The 19,364-nt window shown below is 52.6% G+C and overlaps 1 protein-coding gene across 1 annotated transcript in view; it reads right to left on the bottom strand.

The window, feature by feature from the left end:
* Positions 1-403: 403 nt before the first annotated feature.
* Positions 404-19,364, bottom strand: part of SACK1F (scaffolding CK1 anchoring protein F) — a 36,131-nt gene continuing 17,170 nt past the window's right edge. Inside the window, exons 2-5 of the mRNA XM_086402944.1 lie at positions 11,999-12,166; positions 11,363-11,484; positions 9,832-10,523; positions 404-1,990 (exon numbers count right to left, since the gene is read on the bottom strand). Of these exons, the coding sequence (XP_086259070.1) occupies positions 1,941-1,990; positions 9,832-10,523; positions 11,363-11,484; positions 11,999-12,166 (1,032 nt within the window). The 3' untranslated portion in view covers positions 404-1,940. The remainder of the gene's footprint in view (positions 1,991-9,831; positions 10,524-11,362; positions 11,485-11,998; positions 12,167-19,364) is intronic.

Here is a 19,364-nt window from a genome sequence, read left to right as displayed (position 1 = left end):
GTAAAGAATCCACCTGCAATGAGAGAGCCCTGGGTTCAATCCCTGGGTTGGGAAGATCCCCTGGAGGAGGAAAAGGCTACCCACTCCAGTATTCTGGCCTGGAGAATTCCATGGACTGGATAGCCCATGGGGTCACAAAGAGTGGGACACGACTGAGTGACTTTCACTTTCACTTCTTCTCGTAGGGGAGGCACAGACAGCCCTTGGCACAATCACTTAGGAGCCGGTCCCTTCCTCTGGCCGCCAGAGGTGTCCACTCTGCCCACCAAGGGCGCTCTCTCCACACAGACACCTTGAGCTGAGGTGTAGCCCCCTCCCCCCACCTTGTTTGCCACCTCCCCGCTCTTTTCCCCTCTAGAACAAGCAGGCCCATGTCGCCAGGCCTTGGTGCATAAGGAAACAGTTCCCAGGAAGTGTTTAATCTCACACGAGCTCAGGGAGTGGGGGGATCAGGTCCCTTGGCCCCCTACCCGCCTCGGGAACCAGGTCCTCCCTTCCTTCCCCTGCCCCTCCTCCCGCCCACCTGGGAGGCCAGGCTCCTCTCAGAGGATGCTCGGGGCTCCCCTGCTCCCACTGCCACCAAGTGCTGGTGTCCGCGCCACCGGAGCATCTGGACCCTCCCCAAGGTGCTGCCGGTGCCCAGCATTTTGCAGAAGGAAAGAGGCGAGGACCAGAGTTTGGCTCAGAAGTAGGAGGCTGGGAGAGGCTGAGCGTGGTGCTTTCGTAGTTGCCGTAGCCCTGGGCTCTCCAGGCCCCCCAGCAACCCGGCCCGAGGCGGGGCCAGCTCAGCCCCTGTGGTCCGGCAGTTTCTCTGCTGTCCACTCCCCAGTTCTCTCTGCAGATCTGCTCAGTCACACATATGAAGAGGGGGCGGTGTGCGATTTTCAGCTGGTCTTCCTGGCCTGGCATTGTGGCATTTAGGCCAGGGCTCTTAGAAGCCAGTAAGGCTGAGGCACCTCAGTACAGTCTGGCTTTGGCAGGAGGCCAAGGCTGGTCTTTGGCCAACGTGTAACCACAGAAGGCACGTACATCCTGGCTGGTGAGGGGGACTGAGGGCAAGCCCTGGGTCCTGGGGTGGAGGGAGGGCAAGCACTCCAGAAGGTGGCCCAGCCTCCCACACCACCAGAGCATCAGCCAGGGTCTCCCTGCGTTGGGGCTGCAATCAAGGCACAAAAGGGGAGGAGGGCCTCAGGTAAAGGCACTCGGGGAACCACCACATCGGCTTGCAGCGCCCAAGGAGAACTGGACCGTTCAGGATGGTGCTGCGGAGGGAAGGGAGACCCCAGCACCAGGGCTCTCAAAATGGCAGGGTCAAATTCTGCCCTCGATCCACGCAGAGTCTAGAGTAGGAGCCTGCAGGGACAGGCCAGGAAGGCCTCAGCTCCAAGCCCCCAGCCCCCAGCCCCCAGCCCCTAGCCATCCTCGCTGAGTCTCCCACCTTGAGTTCAGAAGCTCAAGTGAGACCGGGTTCTTGGCTCAGAGCCCTGTCCTTGTCCCTTCTATTCCACCAGACCTCTTGGGGAACCAGCACCACCAGGAAGCCCAGGGAAGGAGAGGCCGGGGGACTGGAGCTGCTCCAGAGAGCCCATCACATTCAGGTATAAAGATGTAGGCGCACCCCACCTGGGGGCCTGCAGGGCAAGGCTAGCCCAGGGGAGGCAGCGGGCTGGGCATAAAGGAGAGCAGACACTAGTGAAGCTTCCACTTCATGTAAACAAGTGGTGAGCCCGGCCTGGCCACGACAGTCTTGTGGAGGTGTGCAGTTGACTTGAGATGCTGCAGGTCCTCACATCCAGGATACAGAGTCCCTGAGGCCAGGATGGAGGCTGCTGGGGTGGAAGGCCAGTAGGGTCGGATGTGCAAACTGGCGCAGAGTTTGAACTGTGTCTCCACAGGACAGGACGGGGCATCCACAGGTCCTCCGACAGCTGGCTCGCGGCTCAGGAGATCACGCAGTTGCTATTCTTGCCAGGACTGGGACTGCCTTTACCTGCAGAGACAAGGGACACAGGTGAGGGGGGTGTAGGTGAAGCACTCACTGGCTGGCCTCCAGCGCCTCTCCTGTGCACCGCCCACACCTCAAATTTGGGTGCTGGGGTCACTGTCTCCCTCCCTGGCTACTGAAACCAGCTCATAGGATCCTTAGGAAAGCAAAATGAAAGGTCCTGTCCTGATGGCCTTATGAAGACCACCTCTGGTTGGGACATCAAGGGATCTGCCATCTCTTGGCCTCAGCAGGGTGGTTTGTGCATGCGTGTTCAGTCATGTCCGACTCTTTGCGACCCCGTGGACTGCAGTCTGCCAGGCTCCTCTGTCCATGGAATTCTCCAGGCAAGAATACTGGAGTGGGTTGCCATTTCCTACTCCAGGGGATCTTCCTGACCCAGGGATTGAACCTGCGTCTCCTGCATTGGCAGGTGGGTTCTTCACTGCCGAGCCACTCTGGAAGCCCCAGCAGGGGCTGGCCTGCACAGTGGCACAGACCCCAGGCTTAGAGGGCACAAGGAACACCTTTCATCAGGAGGAAAGAAGGGGGAGCGAGGCACAGCTCTCCTCTTCCCAGGCCCCTTCCATGCACTTCCACTGCCTTTACATCCCAGGCGGAGGCCAGCTGGGTTCCTGCCCTCAGACCAGCATCCCGTTGCTGCGAGGAGCCCTCCTGGGGTACTGACTGCCTCCGTGCTTTTTCCTCTAGTTCCTCTCCACACCACCAGGGCCAGAGTCATCTCCTGGCGCTCACACCACCTTCCTTTATCACCTCAGCTGTGAATTTCATGGAGGTGGCGTTGGCCTCCTCTCCTGGGCCATTAACAAGAATGACGCTGAACAGGTCCGAGTAGAGCCCTTCCCCTGCCTAGCTGGGTGGAACCCAGGCCTTGGGACTCTCTGAGGGTCCAGCTGAGCCTCCCTGGAGGCCATCTGAGAGCAGATGGAGCACTGAGGAGGTGCGAGGGGAGCCGGACGACTGTGTCCACCAGCCTGTGGCTCCAAGGGGCCCAAAGCTGGGTGGTCCTCCAGTCTCCATCCTCCTGGGTTGCTGAGGCTGCCTCTGGGGCCCTCCGTGTCACACAGTCCCATCACTTTGTCCACTGCTGCACCAGGAACTTAGGACAGTGTCTGGCACAGAGCAGACAGTGCACAGATATACATTTGCTGAAAACAATGAACAATCAGGTAGAGGCAAGCTACGTAAGTTCAGATCAGTTCAGTCGCTCAGTCGTGTCTGACTCTTTGTGACCCCATGAACTGCAGTACGCCAGGCCTCCCCGTCCATCACCAACTCCTGGAGTCCACCCAAACCCATGTCCATCGAGTAGGTGATGCCATCCCACCATCTCATCCTCTGTCATCCCCTTCTCCTCCTGCCCTCAATCTTTCCGAGCATCAGGGTCTTTTCAAATAAATCAGCTCTTCGCATGAGGTGGCCAAAGTACTGGAGTTTCAGCTTCAGCATCAGTCCTTTCAATGAATATTCAGGACCGATTTCCTTTAGGATGGACTGGTTGGATCTCCTTGCAGTCCAAGAGACTCTCAAGAGTCTTCTCCAACACCACAGTTCAAAAGCATCAATTCTTCTGTGCTCAGCTTTCTTTATAGTCCAACTCTCACATCCATAAATGACCACTGGAAAAACCATAGCCTTGACTAGACGGACCTTTGTTGGCAAAGTAATGTCTCTGCTTTTGAATATGCTGTCTAGATTGGTCATAACTTCCCTTCCAAGGAGTAAGCATCTTTTAATTTCATTGCTGCAATCACCATCTGCAGTGATTTTGGAGCCCAGAAAAATAGTCAGCCACTGTTTCCACTGTTTCCCCATCTATTTGCCATGAAGTGATGGGACCAGATGTCATGACCTTAGTTTTCTGAATGTTGAGCTTTAAGCCAACTTTTTCACTCTCCTCTTTCACTTTCATCAAGAGGCTCTTTAGTTCTTCTTCACTTTCTGCCATAAGGGTTGTGTTATCTGCATATCTGAGGTTATTGATATTTCTCCCGGCAATCTTGATTCCAACTTGTGCTTCCTCCAGCCCAGCGTTTCTCATGATGTACTCTGCATATAAGTTAAATAAGCAGGGTGACAATATACAGCCTTGAAGTACTCCTTTTCCTATTTGGAATCAGTCTGTTATTCTATGTCCAGTTCTAACTGTTGCTTCCTGACCTGCATACAGATTTCTCAAGAGGCAGGTCAGGTGCTCTGGTATTCCCATCTCTTTTAGAATTTTCCACAGTTTATTGTGATCCACACAGTCAAAGGCTTTGGCATAGTCAATAAAGCAGAAATAGATGTTTTTCTGGAACTCTCTTGCTTTTTCCATGATCCAGTGGATGTTGGCAATTTGATCTCTGGTTCCTCTGCTTTTTCTAAAACCAGCTTGAACATCTGGAAGTTCACGGTTCACGTATTGCTGAAGCTTGGCTTGGAGCATTTTAAGCATTACTTTACTAGCGTGTGAGATGAGTGCAATTGTGCGGTAGTTTGATCATTCTTCGGCATTGCCTTTCTTTGGGATTGGAATGAAAACTGACCTTTTCCAGTCCTGTGGCCACTGCTGAGTTTTCCAAATTTGCTGGCATATTGAGTGCAGCACTTTCACAGCATCATCTTGCAGGATTTGAAATTGCTCAACTGGAATTCCATCACCTCCACTAGCTGTGTTTGTAGTGATGCTTCCTAAGGCCCACTTGACTTCACATTCCAGGATGTCTGGCTCTAGGTGAATGATCACACCATTGTGATTATCTGGGTCATGAAGATCTTTTTTGTACAGTTCTTCTGTGTATTCTTGCCACCTCTTCTTAATATCTTCTGCTTCTGTTAGGTCCCTACCATTTCTGTCCTTTATTGAGCCCATCTTTGCATGAAATGTTCCCTTGGTATCTCTAATTTTCTTGAAGAGATCTCTAGTCTTTCCCATTCTATTGTTTTCCTCTATTTCTTTGCATTGATCACTGAGGAAGGCTTTCTTATCTCTCCTTGCTATTCTTTGGAACTCTGCATTCAAATGCATATATCTTTCCTTTCCTCCTTTACTTTTCACTTCCTTCTTTTCACAGCTATTTGTAAGGCCTCCTCAGGCAGCCATTTTGCCTTTTTGCATTTCTTTTTCTTGGGGATGGTCTTGATTCCTGTCTCCTGTACAATGTCACGAACTTCCATCCATAGTTCATCAGGCATTCTGTCTATCAGATGTAGCCCCTTAAATCTATTTCTCACTTCTACTATATAGTCACAAAGGATTTGATTTAGGTCATACCTAAATGGTCTAGTGGTTTTCTGCACTTTCTTCAATTTCAGTCTGAATTTGGCAATAAGGAGTTCATGATCCGAAGCTATGTAAGGGTTCATGCCAATACTGACAGCAAGAGCAACCACAGTGGCATCAGCGGATGGTGACTGGGTGACGTATGTGCCTTTACCCATGCAGATGGTGACAGAAGCCCTGGCCGGGCCCAAGAGAAACCAGCAAGGCAGGAGATTCTGACATCTGCCAACGGGACCAAGGACACCCGCTTCTTTGCTAGAGCCCAGTGGGATTAGCTCCTTGAAGGATCCTTAGTCAGCTCCCCTCGTCTGTGCCACGTGACCGAGGCCCTGGCTGGTGATGGTGCTCAGGTTTATGGAATCAGAGTGCAGTCTGAGAACATCAGCTGAGGCCTGACCTCAGGTTTGTTGTGGTTTAGTCACTAAGTCATATCCAACTGTTTGTGACCCCACAGACTGTAGCCCGCCAGGCTTCTCTGTTCATGGGATTTTTCAGGCAAGAATACTGGAGTAGGTTGCCATTTCCTTCTCCAGGGGATCTTTCTGACTCAGGGATCGAACTTGCGTCTCCTGCCTTGGCAGGTGGATTCTCTACCTCTGAGCCACAGGGGAAGCCCTCCTGAGCTCAGGTCTGACACTGAGTGTTGAAACTCCATCTTGACAAGACAGCTGTTGAGGACGCTCACCCTGGAACTGGAGGCCTGGCCCCTTAAGGATCCCTGAACCCTGGCACTCTGAAGACTGGCATTTACCCAGCCTTCCATCCCACACAGGGGACCAGACCACCACCCGGAAAATGACACAGGCAAATCTGAAATCTGGGAGCCTAGCGAGCACAGCCCTAGGAGCCAGCCCACACTGCCAGCCAGGGTGGCCCATCCACTCGTGCATCAGGGGACCTGGGAGAGCCCTGGAAAGGGCTGACTGCACCTGCGGCTGCAGTCACGGCACGGAACTCTGGGAACAAAAGCCTGGGCTCTGGACTTCCCTGGTGGCCCACAGGTTAATTAAAACTCTGTGCTTCCAGTGCAGGGGGTGTAGATTTGATCCCTGGTGGGGGAAGCTGGGATCCCACATGCCGTGCAGTGCAACAACCAAAAATAATAATAAATTTAAAAGCCTGGGTTCAGGGGCCCTTGGAAAAGGGTGACCCAGAGGCACTCTCCTCTTCCTCTGCACCTGTGGGCACTTGGGGGAGAGTCAGCCATGTGTCCAGGCCTCTGGCCCTTCCAAACTGCCTTTAAAGACAGAGGGAAGATGCCTACCCTAACCCTCCAGAGACCACATGACTCTTTGTGTGAGGCCCTGGGAGGCTCTCCTTCATGGCCGTGGACACAGGGCCTCGCCTCTCTGCACCTCTGGGGTCTCATCTGTAAAACGACGCCATCAGGTGGGGCGGCCACGCGAGGGCGTTCAGCACCGTGTCCACCCAGCACACTCCAGGTGCCCAGCCAAAGCCTGTGCCTCCCTTCCTCCTCTTACCCTGCTGCACAAAAGTGCTGGCTGTGTCCCAGGGATTTCTCCAGGGGGACTAAGGGTGGGGGGCTTCAGGACACCACCTGGAACCTCCTCCCCTGACCCGGCAGCCCCCAAGGGCAGAGCCTTGTCACCGGATCTGCTGCTCCGAGGGCCCCTGCGTGGGACAACCCTCAGACAACACTGTTTAAAATGCAGATTTCTGAGCCCAGCCCAGCGGGACCTACTCCTCTCTCTTTTCACCAGCCTTTCCAGTGACTGCGGTCCCCTGAGGTGGGGTCTCTGCCCCAGAATCCAGAGCTCCTGGATAGGCGCAGGTGGCCAGCTCAGGGAAGATGCTGACAGGCGCCAAGCGCAGGGCCAAGGAGAAAAACCGCAAGGAAAGGGCGCTTGGCTCCCACCAGTAGAGGGAGCTGTGGACCTTCAAACCACCTGGCCGCCCGCAGCCAGACCGCCAGACCCGAAGGAAGGGATTTCAGAAGGCTCTCCCGGGGCCCGCACTTGGGTGTGCAAAACTCTGCACGCTGTTTGACAACTGTATACTTCTTATCAAGCAGTTTTACAGGCTGTCAGCTCTCAGCCTTCCTGTTTTTCTCTCTTCCACCCACTCTGTCATTGGCCCGGGCTCTCTCCCTTGACAAGAGGGCAACAGAGACAGAAAGGACGGAGTCAGAACCAGAGCTCAAAAAGGGGCCTCTGGACCAGCCTCCTCCCCAACCCCACAGGCTCAACCCCTCTCTCCTCTTCTTAACCAGGAAACAGCCCTGGGGAGGTGAAAGGATGTGTGCCGGCTTTGGGGAGCCAGGTACTGGGAGCCGACATCCATCCGATAGCTGTTCTGATGGTGCTCTCAGTGTTCACAGGAGGAGAGGGACCTTGGAGGGACCCTAAGGGAGCAGCTAACGTGATTTCCTCCCTGATGGCAGTTCCATGCATGCTAGGATTGCTAGTTCCAACATCAGGGACCCCCGTCTGTCGGTAACCTGACCCTCTGGCACGTGAAGTCCTGCTAATAAGCTTTTGCTGCCTGACAGGAGGCACCATACCAGTCAAACATTTGTGAGGCTGAAGGCCACCCAAAGGGCCTTTGGGGAGAAGAATCTGTGCTTCCTGCCCTGCCTTCCAGAGGAAAGGCCTCACGAGGGGCTTGAATTCCAGGTCCTCAGGGCTGGCTGCCTGTCCAGGTATGCAGACACTGTGCTGGATGAGGCCACTCTGCGTGTCTCCTAAGGGGCGAAGCAGGACTACTGTGATCTTGCTAGACATCCCTGGTATGGGCCGCTGCACTCTTGCCCTTCTCTGTCTGTCTCTGGTTCTCTCTCTGGGTTTCAGGCACTCGGGGGCGGAGCTGGTACAGGGCTGGTCCCTGACTGCTTGGCTGGCTACCGGCACCCCATGAAAACACTCAAGAGAGCAGCAGCATCAGTGACTGTCCAAGTCATCCAAGCAGGGGCACCTGATGCTGAGACTCACTAAAGGAAACAGGAAGGGAGAAGATGATGGCCTTTTGTTTCTATGGAGACAGCACCTCGGGGTGAGGGGCTGAAGAAACAGAAAGCTTCTATTTCACCTCGAGTCAGGACGTGGCAAACGGTCCCTTTTGTGGTTGGGCCCGCCCCTCCCCTTCCCTTCCCTGCCAGGTGTTCACCATGGCAACCCTTCTTCCAAACAAGCGGTGCAGAGCAGCAGCAGCAGCATCTGGTGTCGGGGGAGCCAGGGAGTCCCGCGGGGATGGGACAGGCCCAGCTCCCCCTCCCTGGCAGGACATGGGCCCTGGCCTGGCTTTGTGTCCTGGCCCCACTACCACTTCCTGTGCCCTGGGACCACGTCACTCACCTCTCTGAGCTTCCACCTGCCACCTCTGTGGTTGTTTTGAGAGCCAAGTAAGAGAGGCCGCGGCACATGGAGGTGCTCAATAAATGCTTCCTGGCTGAATGTAGCTCTAGCTCTGGCACTGCTGTTGTGCCCAAATTCTCGGACACTCCTGGCCTGTCCTAACTCTAAGAGGCACGGACTGAGTACGTAAGGCTCTGGACCAGAGCTGGGGTGTCAATGGAGGGGAAGACCTGCACTCCAGCCAGGGTCAGGTCAAAGCCGGGGCCTGGAGGGGACCCAGGAATCCTGGAACGCAAGGCCCTGCCATCACCCGCCGGACCAGCCAGGGAGCCCAGTCTCACCGCTGCAAAGCCCCACAGCCTGGAGGGAGGGAGAAATCCCAACACGGAAACCCCTTCAATCCCAGAGATGCTGACATGAGAAAAGGTGCTGGCAGCGGCCCTGGCTGTTCCCACCAGCCAGAAAAGGCCACTCTGGAGACCGTTCTAGAGAAAGATAAAGGCCAGGACTCTAGGGCATCCCAGAGAGACCTCCCCGCCGCCAGAAAGATACCACCAGCAGGGACAATCTGTCCCAGAAGTAAGCAGCATGGCAAATGCCATTTATCAAATGAACAAAGGGAGGAGTCACGTCCAACTTTTACAAAAGAAATGAGGAAAAGTGGGTCAGGGTATTGGTGGGGTGTGTCTGTCCAGGACAACACCTGATCCAGCAAGGAACGAGAAGCTGAGGAGGAGCTCTAGGTTCAGAAGCGGTTTACAGTGGAGATACTTCCCCGGCCTGTGGCACTAGTAACAAAAGCTCCCCGACGACTCCTGTGCCCAGCACTGTCCTGAGCACTTCATGTCCTCGGAGCAACTGGGCTGGACAGGCTCACTCTCCCCCGCCTTTGGAGAAGGGGAACCTGGAGGTCTGATGAGCAGTGCTGGCCCAGGCCACATGCGGGCAGAGGCCAGAGCGGGACGGGGACACGAGAATGGTGGGGCCCAGAGCTCTGTGCTCTCCTGCCCGGAGGCAGCTACTAGAGCAGGCTCAGAGGCCTGGGGAGCCCTGGGGATGGTGCTGGGGGTGGGGGGCGGCGGGACACGACTCACCTGAGACGTCAGCAGGCTCAGAGGCCTGGGGAGCCCTGGGGATGGTGCTGGGGGTGGGGGCGGCGGGACACGACTCACCTGAGACGTCAGCAGGCTCAGAGGCCTGGGGAGCCCTGGGGATGGTGCTGGGGGTGGGGGCGGCGGGACACGACTCACCTGAGACGTCAGCACTGGAGCCCTCGTTGGGCCTCTTCCCCGTCATAAACTCCGCTTCGGCCAAGGCCTTGGGGGAGAGGGCGCTGGCTGTGCCATTGGGTGCCGCGGGCCTCTTGGACCGTCGGCTGAAGATCCTGCTGCCGAAGCGCCTGCCCTCCTTGGCCAGGGTGGCCTCCCCGTTGGCGGCTTCTCCCTTGCCGTTTCGGGCAAGGGCCTCTCGGGGTCTGGACTTCAGGTCCGTGTGCAGGTGGGAGACCCCCCGGGCATCCCTCCGACTCAGCTCTCCTAGGGGCACTGGCTCCACGGGGGGCAGCACCTGCTCCAGGGTGGCCAGGTCGTGCAGGAAGCTCTCCAGGCGCCGGGCCGACTCGCCCTTGTCGCCTTCCTCCTGCCCCTCAGCACGGCCGCTGGCCTCCTGCTGCTGCCGAGCGGCCCAGCGCATCATCTCCCCGGGCGGGGGCCGGCTGCCCGCCACCAGGGCGTACTTGGGGTTGATCAGCTTGCGCGCCACGGTGGAGGAGTAGTGGAGGCCGGGCCTGCCAGCGCCTCCTGCCAGGCCCAGCTGCTGGTACAAGTTCACCTCCTCGGAGATGGCGTACAGCTCCCGGAACTCCACGTCGAAGGGCTCCACGTGCTGCCCCGTCAGGAGGAGGAGGAGGTTCCTGTCCACGTGGGAGGAACTCCAGGTGAAGCTAGAACACGGGGACAGAAAAGCAAGACACATGGTGCCCGGGGCTGCAGCCTCGCCCCGCTGGCTGCCGCCTGGCTAGTCCATCTCAACACCCCCGCCGCCCGGCCCAACCCGATCTACCAGGGAGGCCGGACGCCTTGCTGCCTTGTGCCAGCTGTTTTCCCTCCACAGACCCAAATACTCCCTCGGGTCCAGGTCTTGGCCTCACGTGCAGTAAAGCAGGCAGTGGGTGCAGGGCGAGGGCGAGAAAAGTCAGGCCTGGATCCAAACCTGCTTTCCACTCTGCCTGCCTTGTAAAACAGGGCTCGTGAGGCATGTGGTCAGAGCTGTTGTGAGGCTAAAGTCCAACAACGTACACAGAAGGTTTCTCAGTTCCTGGCACAAACATACATTTAAAAGTAGAATCTGCAGCTGCCACTACTGTTATGAGCATTTCGTTTCTTATTAGTTCTTCTCTGAATTTTTAGAACACACGGCATCTGCAAAGCACCATACTTAAACCATGTGAGAGGGCTGATGCCATTTATTAATTGCTCCATCTGCCGGGGTCTTCTTCCAGCCTCAAAATGCAACCTGCTGTTGTGGACCGTGGAAGGCAGGCAGTGCTGAATGGTCAACAGAAGTTGACTGTCTTTCTTGAATAGTCCGTCAGCCAGAGAGTTTGAGGGAAGGGGTCGGCCGGGGGGTTATTCTTTGCCATCAGAACAGACTTAGAATATGAGCGGGTCTTAGACTTATGACACGTAGGACTGTGGAGGCTCCAGTCCAGCATCCTTCTGAATGCGAACATTTCTGACCAAGAACAAAGATTCCCCCCGCCCCAACCAGGGCCCAACTCACCTGAAGGATCCAGTGGCCACTTTGTCCCCATCTACCATAAGGAACTTTGACGACAGGGTCCCCTTGACCTTCCCCATGGGCATGTAGAAGCCCACGCCTGTCACAGAGCGGACACGGATGTTCTGTCGGGAAGAGGAGAAGGGCGCTGTCACTCAGGCTGGGAGCCTAGAAGCTCTGTGCCGAGTATCTTCTTGAGTAGAGGACAAGCCCTCTTGTCCACAGGGTCCTGCCTGCTGGCCCCTATCTGTATTTGACTCTGCTTCCTACGGCCGGAGGAGGTCAGCAAGTCTTGCTTTGGGCATGGACGGGCCCAGGGCAGCCCTGGCCTGCTCTCAAAGCTCCTCAGCAGAGAAACACAACCCTACCGTCAACCCTGACAGTGACTCTGCGGGCTGAGCACCCAGGACTGGGCCAGAGCCTCCCACCTCAGCTTCAGCAGTCTTGGGATAAAATGTTAAGCTGGGCGTGCAGTTTAGGGTTATCAGTTCACGAGGCAAGGTTTCAGACAGAGGGAAGGGGGCTGGCAGTGCTGCTCACCTGGACCCCTGAACTGGGGAGCAGGCCTAGGAAGGGGCAGAGGGGGTCTCCATCCCACTTCCTTCCCACCCCCCGCCCTGCCCCAGGGGTACAACCTACCCGAATACGGAAGTCAGGGAGCTCCAAGCCCTGACACATCTCCAGGAAGTAGTTCACACCTGCCTCATCCAGGATGATATACACGGGGACCCGGCGCTTGGAGGCAGCGTCCACAATGTCTTGGAAGATCTCGCCATCAGTGAAGAGGTCCATGACCACAGCAACGACCTGGGCAGGAACGGGCGCTGGTAAGGCACATGGCGACTGCACCTCTAGAGAGTCACTCTGTGGCCTGCAGAGGACCAGCGGGGCTGGGCTAAGTGGTGCCCAAGAGAGTCAGAAATGCCACCTGCACCACCCCCCCCACCTCTGAACACAACTGAGCAGGAGATGGGTGCTCTGCTCTGGGAAATGAAGATGGTGCGGAGGGTGCTGGCCATGCGTCCTTGACAAATCCCCACTGCCTACCCTGGGGGTTTCCCAGCAGCTCTTCAGAAGTCATATTGGGGGAGATCTAGGAGGCTGAGGAGAGCTGGTCCTGATGCCCTTGGGAAATAAGCAGGCTCAAGAGGCTGCAGTCACAGAGATGCATAGGATGGACCATCACCGCAAGCTGCAGATCTGCTCAGATACGACTTTCTCTGCAGACCTGAGTGCTTTGATGTCCCTGCAGCTGTGCAAAGCCCTGCGCTTCCCTGAGCACAGATCTAGGCAGAGCTCCAGTTGGCTCAGGCTCCCTTGGCCTCCAGGGGTCCAGCCATCCTGCTCCATCCTCAAAACAAGGTCCCTGCCTCTCCTGGCTGTTTAGTCACCAAATCGTGTCTGACTCTTGTGATCCCATGGACTGGAGCCCACCAGGCTCCTCTGTCCATGGGATTCTCCAGTCAAGAATACTGGAGTGGGTTGCCATTTCCTTTGCCAGGGGATCTTCCCAACCCAGGGATCAAACCCAGGTCTCCTGCATTGCAGGCCGATTTTTTAGCATCTGAGCCATGATTTCCAGAAGCCAGTCTTGATTAGTCATCCTGAGAAGGAAGGCCTTCTGCAGCCCGAGGCAGCTTGCCTTTCTTACCTCAGCTGCCTCACTTTCCTATACAAACAAACCTTGTTCCAGGACTTCCCTGGCAGCCCAGTGGTTAAGACTCTGTGCTTCCACTGCGGGGGGCACTGGTTTGATCCCTGGTCAGGGAACTAAGATCTTGCATGCCATGTGGTCAAACAAACAAAAAACCCTTTTTCCACTCCAGAGGCAGGGTTTTCTTGCTGGCCCCAAGCACTGTGTCTGTGATGCAGAGGAAGGGCATGCTTTGGGGTCAGAGAAATCTGATTATAACCACTTTCCATTTCTGTAACCTTAGGTAAGTCCTTTAACCTTGATGAGCCTCTGTTCCCTCATCTGCCAAGTGTGGATACTCGGTACCTGGTACATTTGGCATCAGGATTAGAAATACATCTGTAAGCATCAAACACAACACCACAATAAATGGTAACCACCGTGTGATCGAAGGAGGCTGCTCATGGTTGTAAATGAATGCCCGAACCCTGAAGTCGGGCAGACCAGGCCTGGTACTGCTGACTCATCAGTGCCAGCTTCCTTGGCAGCAAAATGGAGCTAATAGTAGCACCTGTCTCAAAGGGCTGTTGAGAAGGCTTAGAGAAGTAAACTGTGAAAGCATTTAGCAAAGTGCCTGGCACATGTGAAACTCAGTAAGTGTATCCTCTGTCACCATGCCCTTCATGCGTGCTCTGCCATTATCTTTCCCTCTAAAGACCACCCCCGACACCATTTATGCAAGGCTATAGAAGGCTCTTCTTAGCACCTACATTTACTGTTTTTTAACAGTATAACTGCTTTGGGTTTCCTTGATGGCTCAGACAGTAAAGAATCTGCCTGCTAACGTAGGAGACCCAGGTTCAATCCCTGAGTCAAGAAGATTCCCAGGACCAGGGCATGGCAACCCACTCTAGTCTTCTTGCCTGGAGAACTCCATGGACAGAGGAGCCTGGCAGTCTACAGTCCATGGAGTTGCAGAGTCAGACATGACTGAGCAACTCACACACACACACACACACACACAACTGCTTTACAGTGTTGTGTCAGTTTTTGCTGTACAACAACGTGAATCGGCTACATGTATCTCTTGAGCCCTCCTCCCACCAGCCCCCCATCCCATCCCTCTAGGTCATCAGAGCACTGACCTGGGTTCCCTGTGCTAGACAGCAGTTCCTGTTAGCTGTCTGTTTTACATGTGGTAGTGTATATACGTGAATACTCTCTCAATTCGTCCCGCCCTCTCCTTCCCCACTGTGTCCACAAGTGCTCTACATTTAATACTCAAGCATTCATATAAGTAGCATTTGCTGAGTCCCACTGGCAGAGGGAGGACCTAAAGACAAGTAAACTGTAGTCCCTAACCTCAAGGGGTTAATCCAGTTGGAATCATAAGACATCCACACAGAATAATATGACATAAGGGAAAACGAGATAAATGCCTTACAAGATGCACGAATGACACTCGGTGAGAGTGCAGAGGAGGAGTGGGAGGAAGAGAAGGAGGGATTTAGGGAGGGCGGAGTTGAAAGATTACTTGCAGTCAGCGGAGACAAGAAAGATTTCACCAAGGAAGCTGAAAACTGAAGAATGGGCAGCCTTGGGCACCATGAGAAATGAGCGGAGAATAAACAAGCTGGGAAGCGGGAAGGGCTGCCATGCATGGGTGTGTAGGTTGTGCACTGCACACAGGGCTGAGCAGGCGAGTGGAGCTCAGCCCGCCTGAGAGAGGCCCTTTCCTAATCTGCACACAGGTGCCACCTGGGCCACCAAAGGCCTAGGAGGCGAGCATCCAGGCAAAGGACACAGCACTGGCAGAGGCACTGAGGACAGGCGTGGCTGACAAAATCAGAGGTGATACAAACACAATCTGAATGAGAAAAGAGAAGTAATTATAGCCATATTAGGGCTTCCCTGGTGGTTCTGATGGTAAAGGGTCTGCCTGCAATGCGGAAGACCTGGGTTTAACCACTGGGTTGGGAAGATCCGCTGGAGAAGGAAATGGCAACCCACTCCAGTATTCTTGCCTGGAGAATCCCACGGACAGAGGAGGCTGGCGGGCTACAGTCCATGGGGTCACAAACAGTCAGACACGACTGAGTGACTAACACTTTCACAGACATATTCACTTTTTAAGAAATTCTTACTATTCAAGAAAGGGTAAAAATGGTCAAAAGAATAGGACCATTCACACATTGATGAATTTGAAAATGAAAATGACATGGATAAGTCATAAAAGTGAACTAAACACATCAACTATAGTTTAATTTTTTAAAAAGCATAATCAAGTAAGGTTTATTCTAAAAATGTAAGGATTATTCAATATCAGAAATATATTAATTTATAACATTGATAGTGTAAAAGAGAAAATCATATATTACCTTAAGTTTTAAAAAAAGTATCTGATAACACTAGTTATGATTAAAATTCTCAAAAAACTAGGAATAGAAACTTCCTTATCATGATAAAGGCTAGCTACTAAAAAACCCGTATGAAACATACTTAAATTTGCATTCCCTTTAAATCCTAAGCAAGTTGAGAATATCACCACTATCACTGCTGCTGTTCAACAGTACTCTAGGTCCTGAACAATGCCATATGCCAAGAAAAAGAAATGAGCTGGAAGCATTAAGAGAGACAAAACTATCAGTATTTAGAGATGATATTTTTATTAAAAATCCAGGAGGATGCAGAGAAAAACTTTTAGAAGTAATAGGAGAATTTGGCAAAATTTTCCAGATATGAGGGAAACAAAAAACAATAGCATTCTTCTAATATAGCAATGATCAATTTTTCTTTAAAAAAAAAAAGGAAAATAAGATCCATTCAAAATTATAATTTAAGCAGGTAATATTTAGGAATGAATACCTCTATGGAGAAACTTAGAAAACTCTGGTTAAAGGACAGTTAAAATTATTTGGGTAAATAAAAAGATAAATCATGTTCATCGATAATATGATTCAATGTTTTAAAAATCCAGTCCTCATATTAACAAGATCTAATACAGTTCCAATGAACAGGCAGTAAATTTTTTTTTGAGGTGCTCAGATATTTCAAAGATGTGAGGAAGAATGAAGATCCACAATAGCTAACTCAATCTTGAAAAAGAAAAGCTAAAAGGGCACACCTGTCCCACTGGATGGTAAGACGCACTGCAGCGTCAGCGGATGAGAACTGTGGTCCTGAGGTGGGAAGGGACTGGCAAATAGACCGTGGGACAGAACGGAGAGGCCAGAAATATATATGGGCCTACACACACGCGTAAACTTTAAGTCTGGTAGAGGTAGAATCACAACTCGGTGGAGAAAGGATGCTTTTTAGCACATGCTATTGGGACAATCGTCATACTAAACAGAGAAAAACAAAGTAGATCCCTACCTCATACAATATACAAAGGTGGATTTCAGGTAGGCTGGACCATCTGAAAGTGGAAGATAAAGCTAATAAAGGAATTCATGAAATGTAGGAAAATGTCTTCATGACATAAGCAAGAAAAGATTTCTTAGGATTCCAAAAGCATGAATCATAAGACAAATAAAAATTTTTTAAATGCCTTTAGCAAATTAGGGATTTTCTGTTCAAAGAAAGATGTCAATAGACAAAGGGAACTGGAGGTGACAGAAGATACCTGCAATGTCTACAACCAAAAGAAGTTAATAACATACAAGAGATTCCTGCACATCAGCAAGAAAAAGACAGAAAATTAATTAGAAAAATGGGCAAAGGCTATGAATAGGCAGTTCCTTAAGGAGAAAATACCTGAATGGCTAACAAGTATATAAAGAGAAGCAGACATCATAAGTAATCAGAAAGATTCAAATTAAAGCCAAGAGATAGTAATAAGAGTAAATGGAACTTTTAAAAATTTTATCAGTTCAGTTGCTCAGTTGCTCAGACTCTTTGCGACCCCATGGACTGCAGCATGCCAGGCTTCCCTGTCCATCACCAACTCCTGAAGCTTGCTCAAACTCATATCCATCGAGTCAGTGATGAATAAAATAAATTAAAAAAGCATAGAGATAAGAGAGATATGACTTTACAATATGAACTAAAAACCAGAATGCTGGACAGTTCTAAATGTTGGTGTGAGAAAAGGGGACCCTCATTCACTGTGGGTGGGATGGAACACTGGTACAGCTGTTCCTTAGGGCAACGGGCAGAGAGCTTCATGGATTTAAGACTGTGTATACCTAGAAGACCAAATATTAAAAAAAAACTAAGATTATGGCATCCGGCCCCATTACTGCATGGCAAATAGAAAGGGAAAAGGTGGAAGTAGTGACAGATTTCCTCTTCTTGGGCTCCAAAATCACTGCAGACAGTGACTGTAGCCACGAAATTAAAAGATTATTGCTTCTTTGCAGGAAAGCAATGACAAACCTAGACAGTGTGTTGAAAAGCAGAGACATTACTCTGCCGACAAAGGTCCGTATAGTCAAGGCTATGGTCTTCCTGGTGGTCACATATGGTTGTGAGAGCTAGACTGTAAAGATGGCAGAACGCCAAAAAATTGATGCCTTCGAACTGCGGTGCTACAGAAGACTCCTAAAAGTCCCTTGGACAGCAAAGAGATCAAACCAATCTTAAGGGAGATCAACCCTGAATATTCACTGGAAGGACTGATGCTCACGCTGAAGCTTCAGTATTTCGGTCATCTGATGTGAACAGCCAACTCACTGGAAAAGTTCCTGATGCTGGGAAAGATTGAGGGCAAAAGAAGAGGGCACCAGAGAATGAGATGGCTGGATGGCATCACCAATGCAATGAACATGAACTTGGGCAAACTCCGGGAGATGGTGAGGGACAGGGCCTGGTGAGCTGCAGTCCATGGGGTCACAAAGAGTCAGACATGACTGGACAAACAACAGCACACCTAGAAGCCAGCCGTGTACTCTTGGCCACACACCCAGGGCAGCCTCTTGGGGCTTTGTCCAGGTCTATCAGGGGCAGGAACAAAGACACTCACGATAGCTTTGGGACAGCAGAGAGCTGGCAACAACTCAGATGTGCATCTCTAGAAGAACGGGTGAACAAATGTGAGGGATGCTCAGGACAGAGTCCTCTACGGCAGGCAGAAGCAATGGACGAGTCACACGTGTGGAACTTGGAGAGCTCTTCTAAAATGGATGTGCGCGTGTGCGTGCTCAGTTGTGTCCGACTCTTTGGCACTCCGTGGACTACAGCCCGCCAGGCTCCTCTGTCCATGGGATTTCCCAGGCAAGAAGACCGGGATGGGTTGCCATTTCCTACTCCAGGGGATCTTCCCAACCGAGATGCATCTCCTGTAACTCCCACATTGGCAGACAGATTCTTTACCACTAAGCCACCTGGGAAGCCCTTACAATGGACATTTGGATTTAAAATATTAGAGCATGTGATCTATAGTCCAGTACCATTAATGTAAATCGAAGTACACTACATAAGATAACTCTTCATGTTTTTCAAGGATATACACTGAATAGAGGAGAGGGGCTGCCTGTGGCAGGAGAAAGGGATGGGAGGGAAGCAGAGAGTAAATTCAGAGGGGCCTTCCCTGGATTGATGACAGCAGCAGACCATGAACTGAGCTTCACAATCAGGTCTGCTCCTGAGAGCACAAACGAACAAAAAACAGTTGGCCCAAACAGCTCAGGGTAGGTGTGGGGCAAGGACAGCCGGGAGCCTGGCGTGCTGCAGTCCATGGGGCCACAAAGAGTCGGACACAACTTAGTGACCGAGCAACAGCAAGGACGACAGGGTGGGGCTGGATGGCGGTGGGCTTTGGTTTTAACAGGCCGCGTCAGGCTTCATCCAGCAGAACACAGCTCCCAGCGTCTAGCAGGCTAGGGATATGTTGTCTCCCACGTGCTGCCTGAGGTCAGAGTCCACCGTCTGCTCATTTCCAGACTCTCTGCGGTGTCCAGCTCAAGGCGGACTCTCAATATGTTGCCGGGGAGGGCTTGACTGGCTCAGGAAAGCACATCAGGATTCACTTGTGTTCTTGTTTTGTAATTGAAAGAGCAGGGAGCCAGCTCACCCTCGCCCCGACCCAAAGGAGGAGGTGCGGGGAGAGCATGGCAAACCAGAGGGAGAGATGTGTCCTGGGGGGAGGGGGGGGAGCCTTGCTTTGGGGAGGCTTGGTCTGCGGCGCCCTGGTGAGGGCCAGCCATCTGTGTCACTACCAATTAAGCAGTGAAATATCTGTAGTGGGAAAAAAAATCAATTGCTCGCTGACTCCTGCAATCTCATTGTGGAGGAGAGGTGATAATTACCCTCGGCTTTGGTCTCGGAGGCCCGGCTTGACATTCCGATCCACGGGCGGCATGAGGCCCACGAAAACCAGCTCCCTACTCCTGCCCAGCGTTTAATGTGCCACGTGGTCTTCTGGGTCAAACC

Source organism: Bos grunniens, chromosome 5, assembly GCF_055505025.1.
Source record: "Bos grunniens cultivar Pamir isolate PY7600 chromosome 5, Bosgru_T2T1.0, whole genome shotgun sequence".
Classification (NCBI taxonomy): Eukaryota; Metazoa; Chordata; class Mammalia; order Artiodactyla; family Bovidae; genus Bos; species Bos grunniens.
Note: the sequence above shows the minus strand (reverse complement) of the source record. Positions and strands in the feature narration are given on the sequence as shown.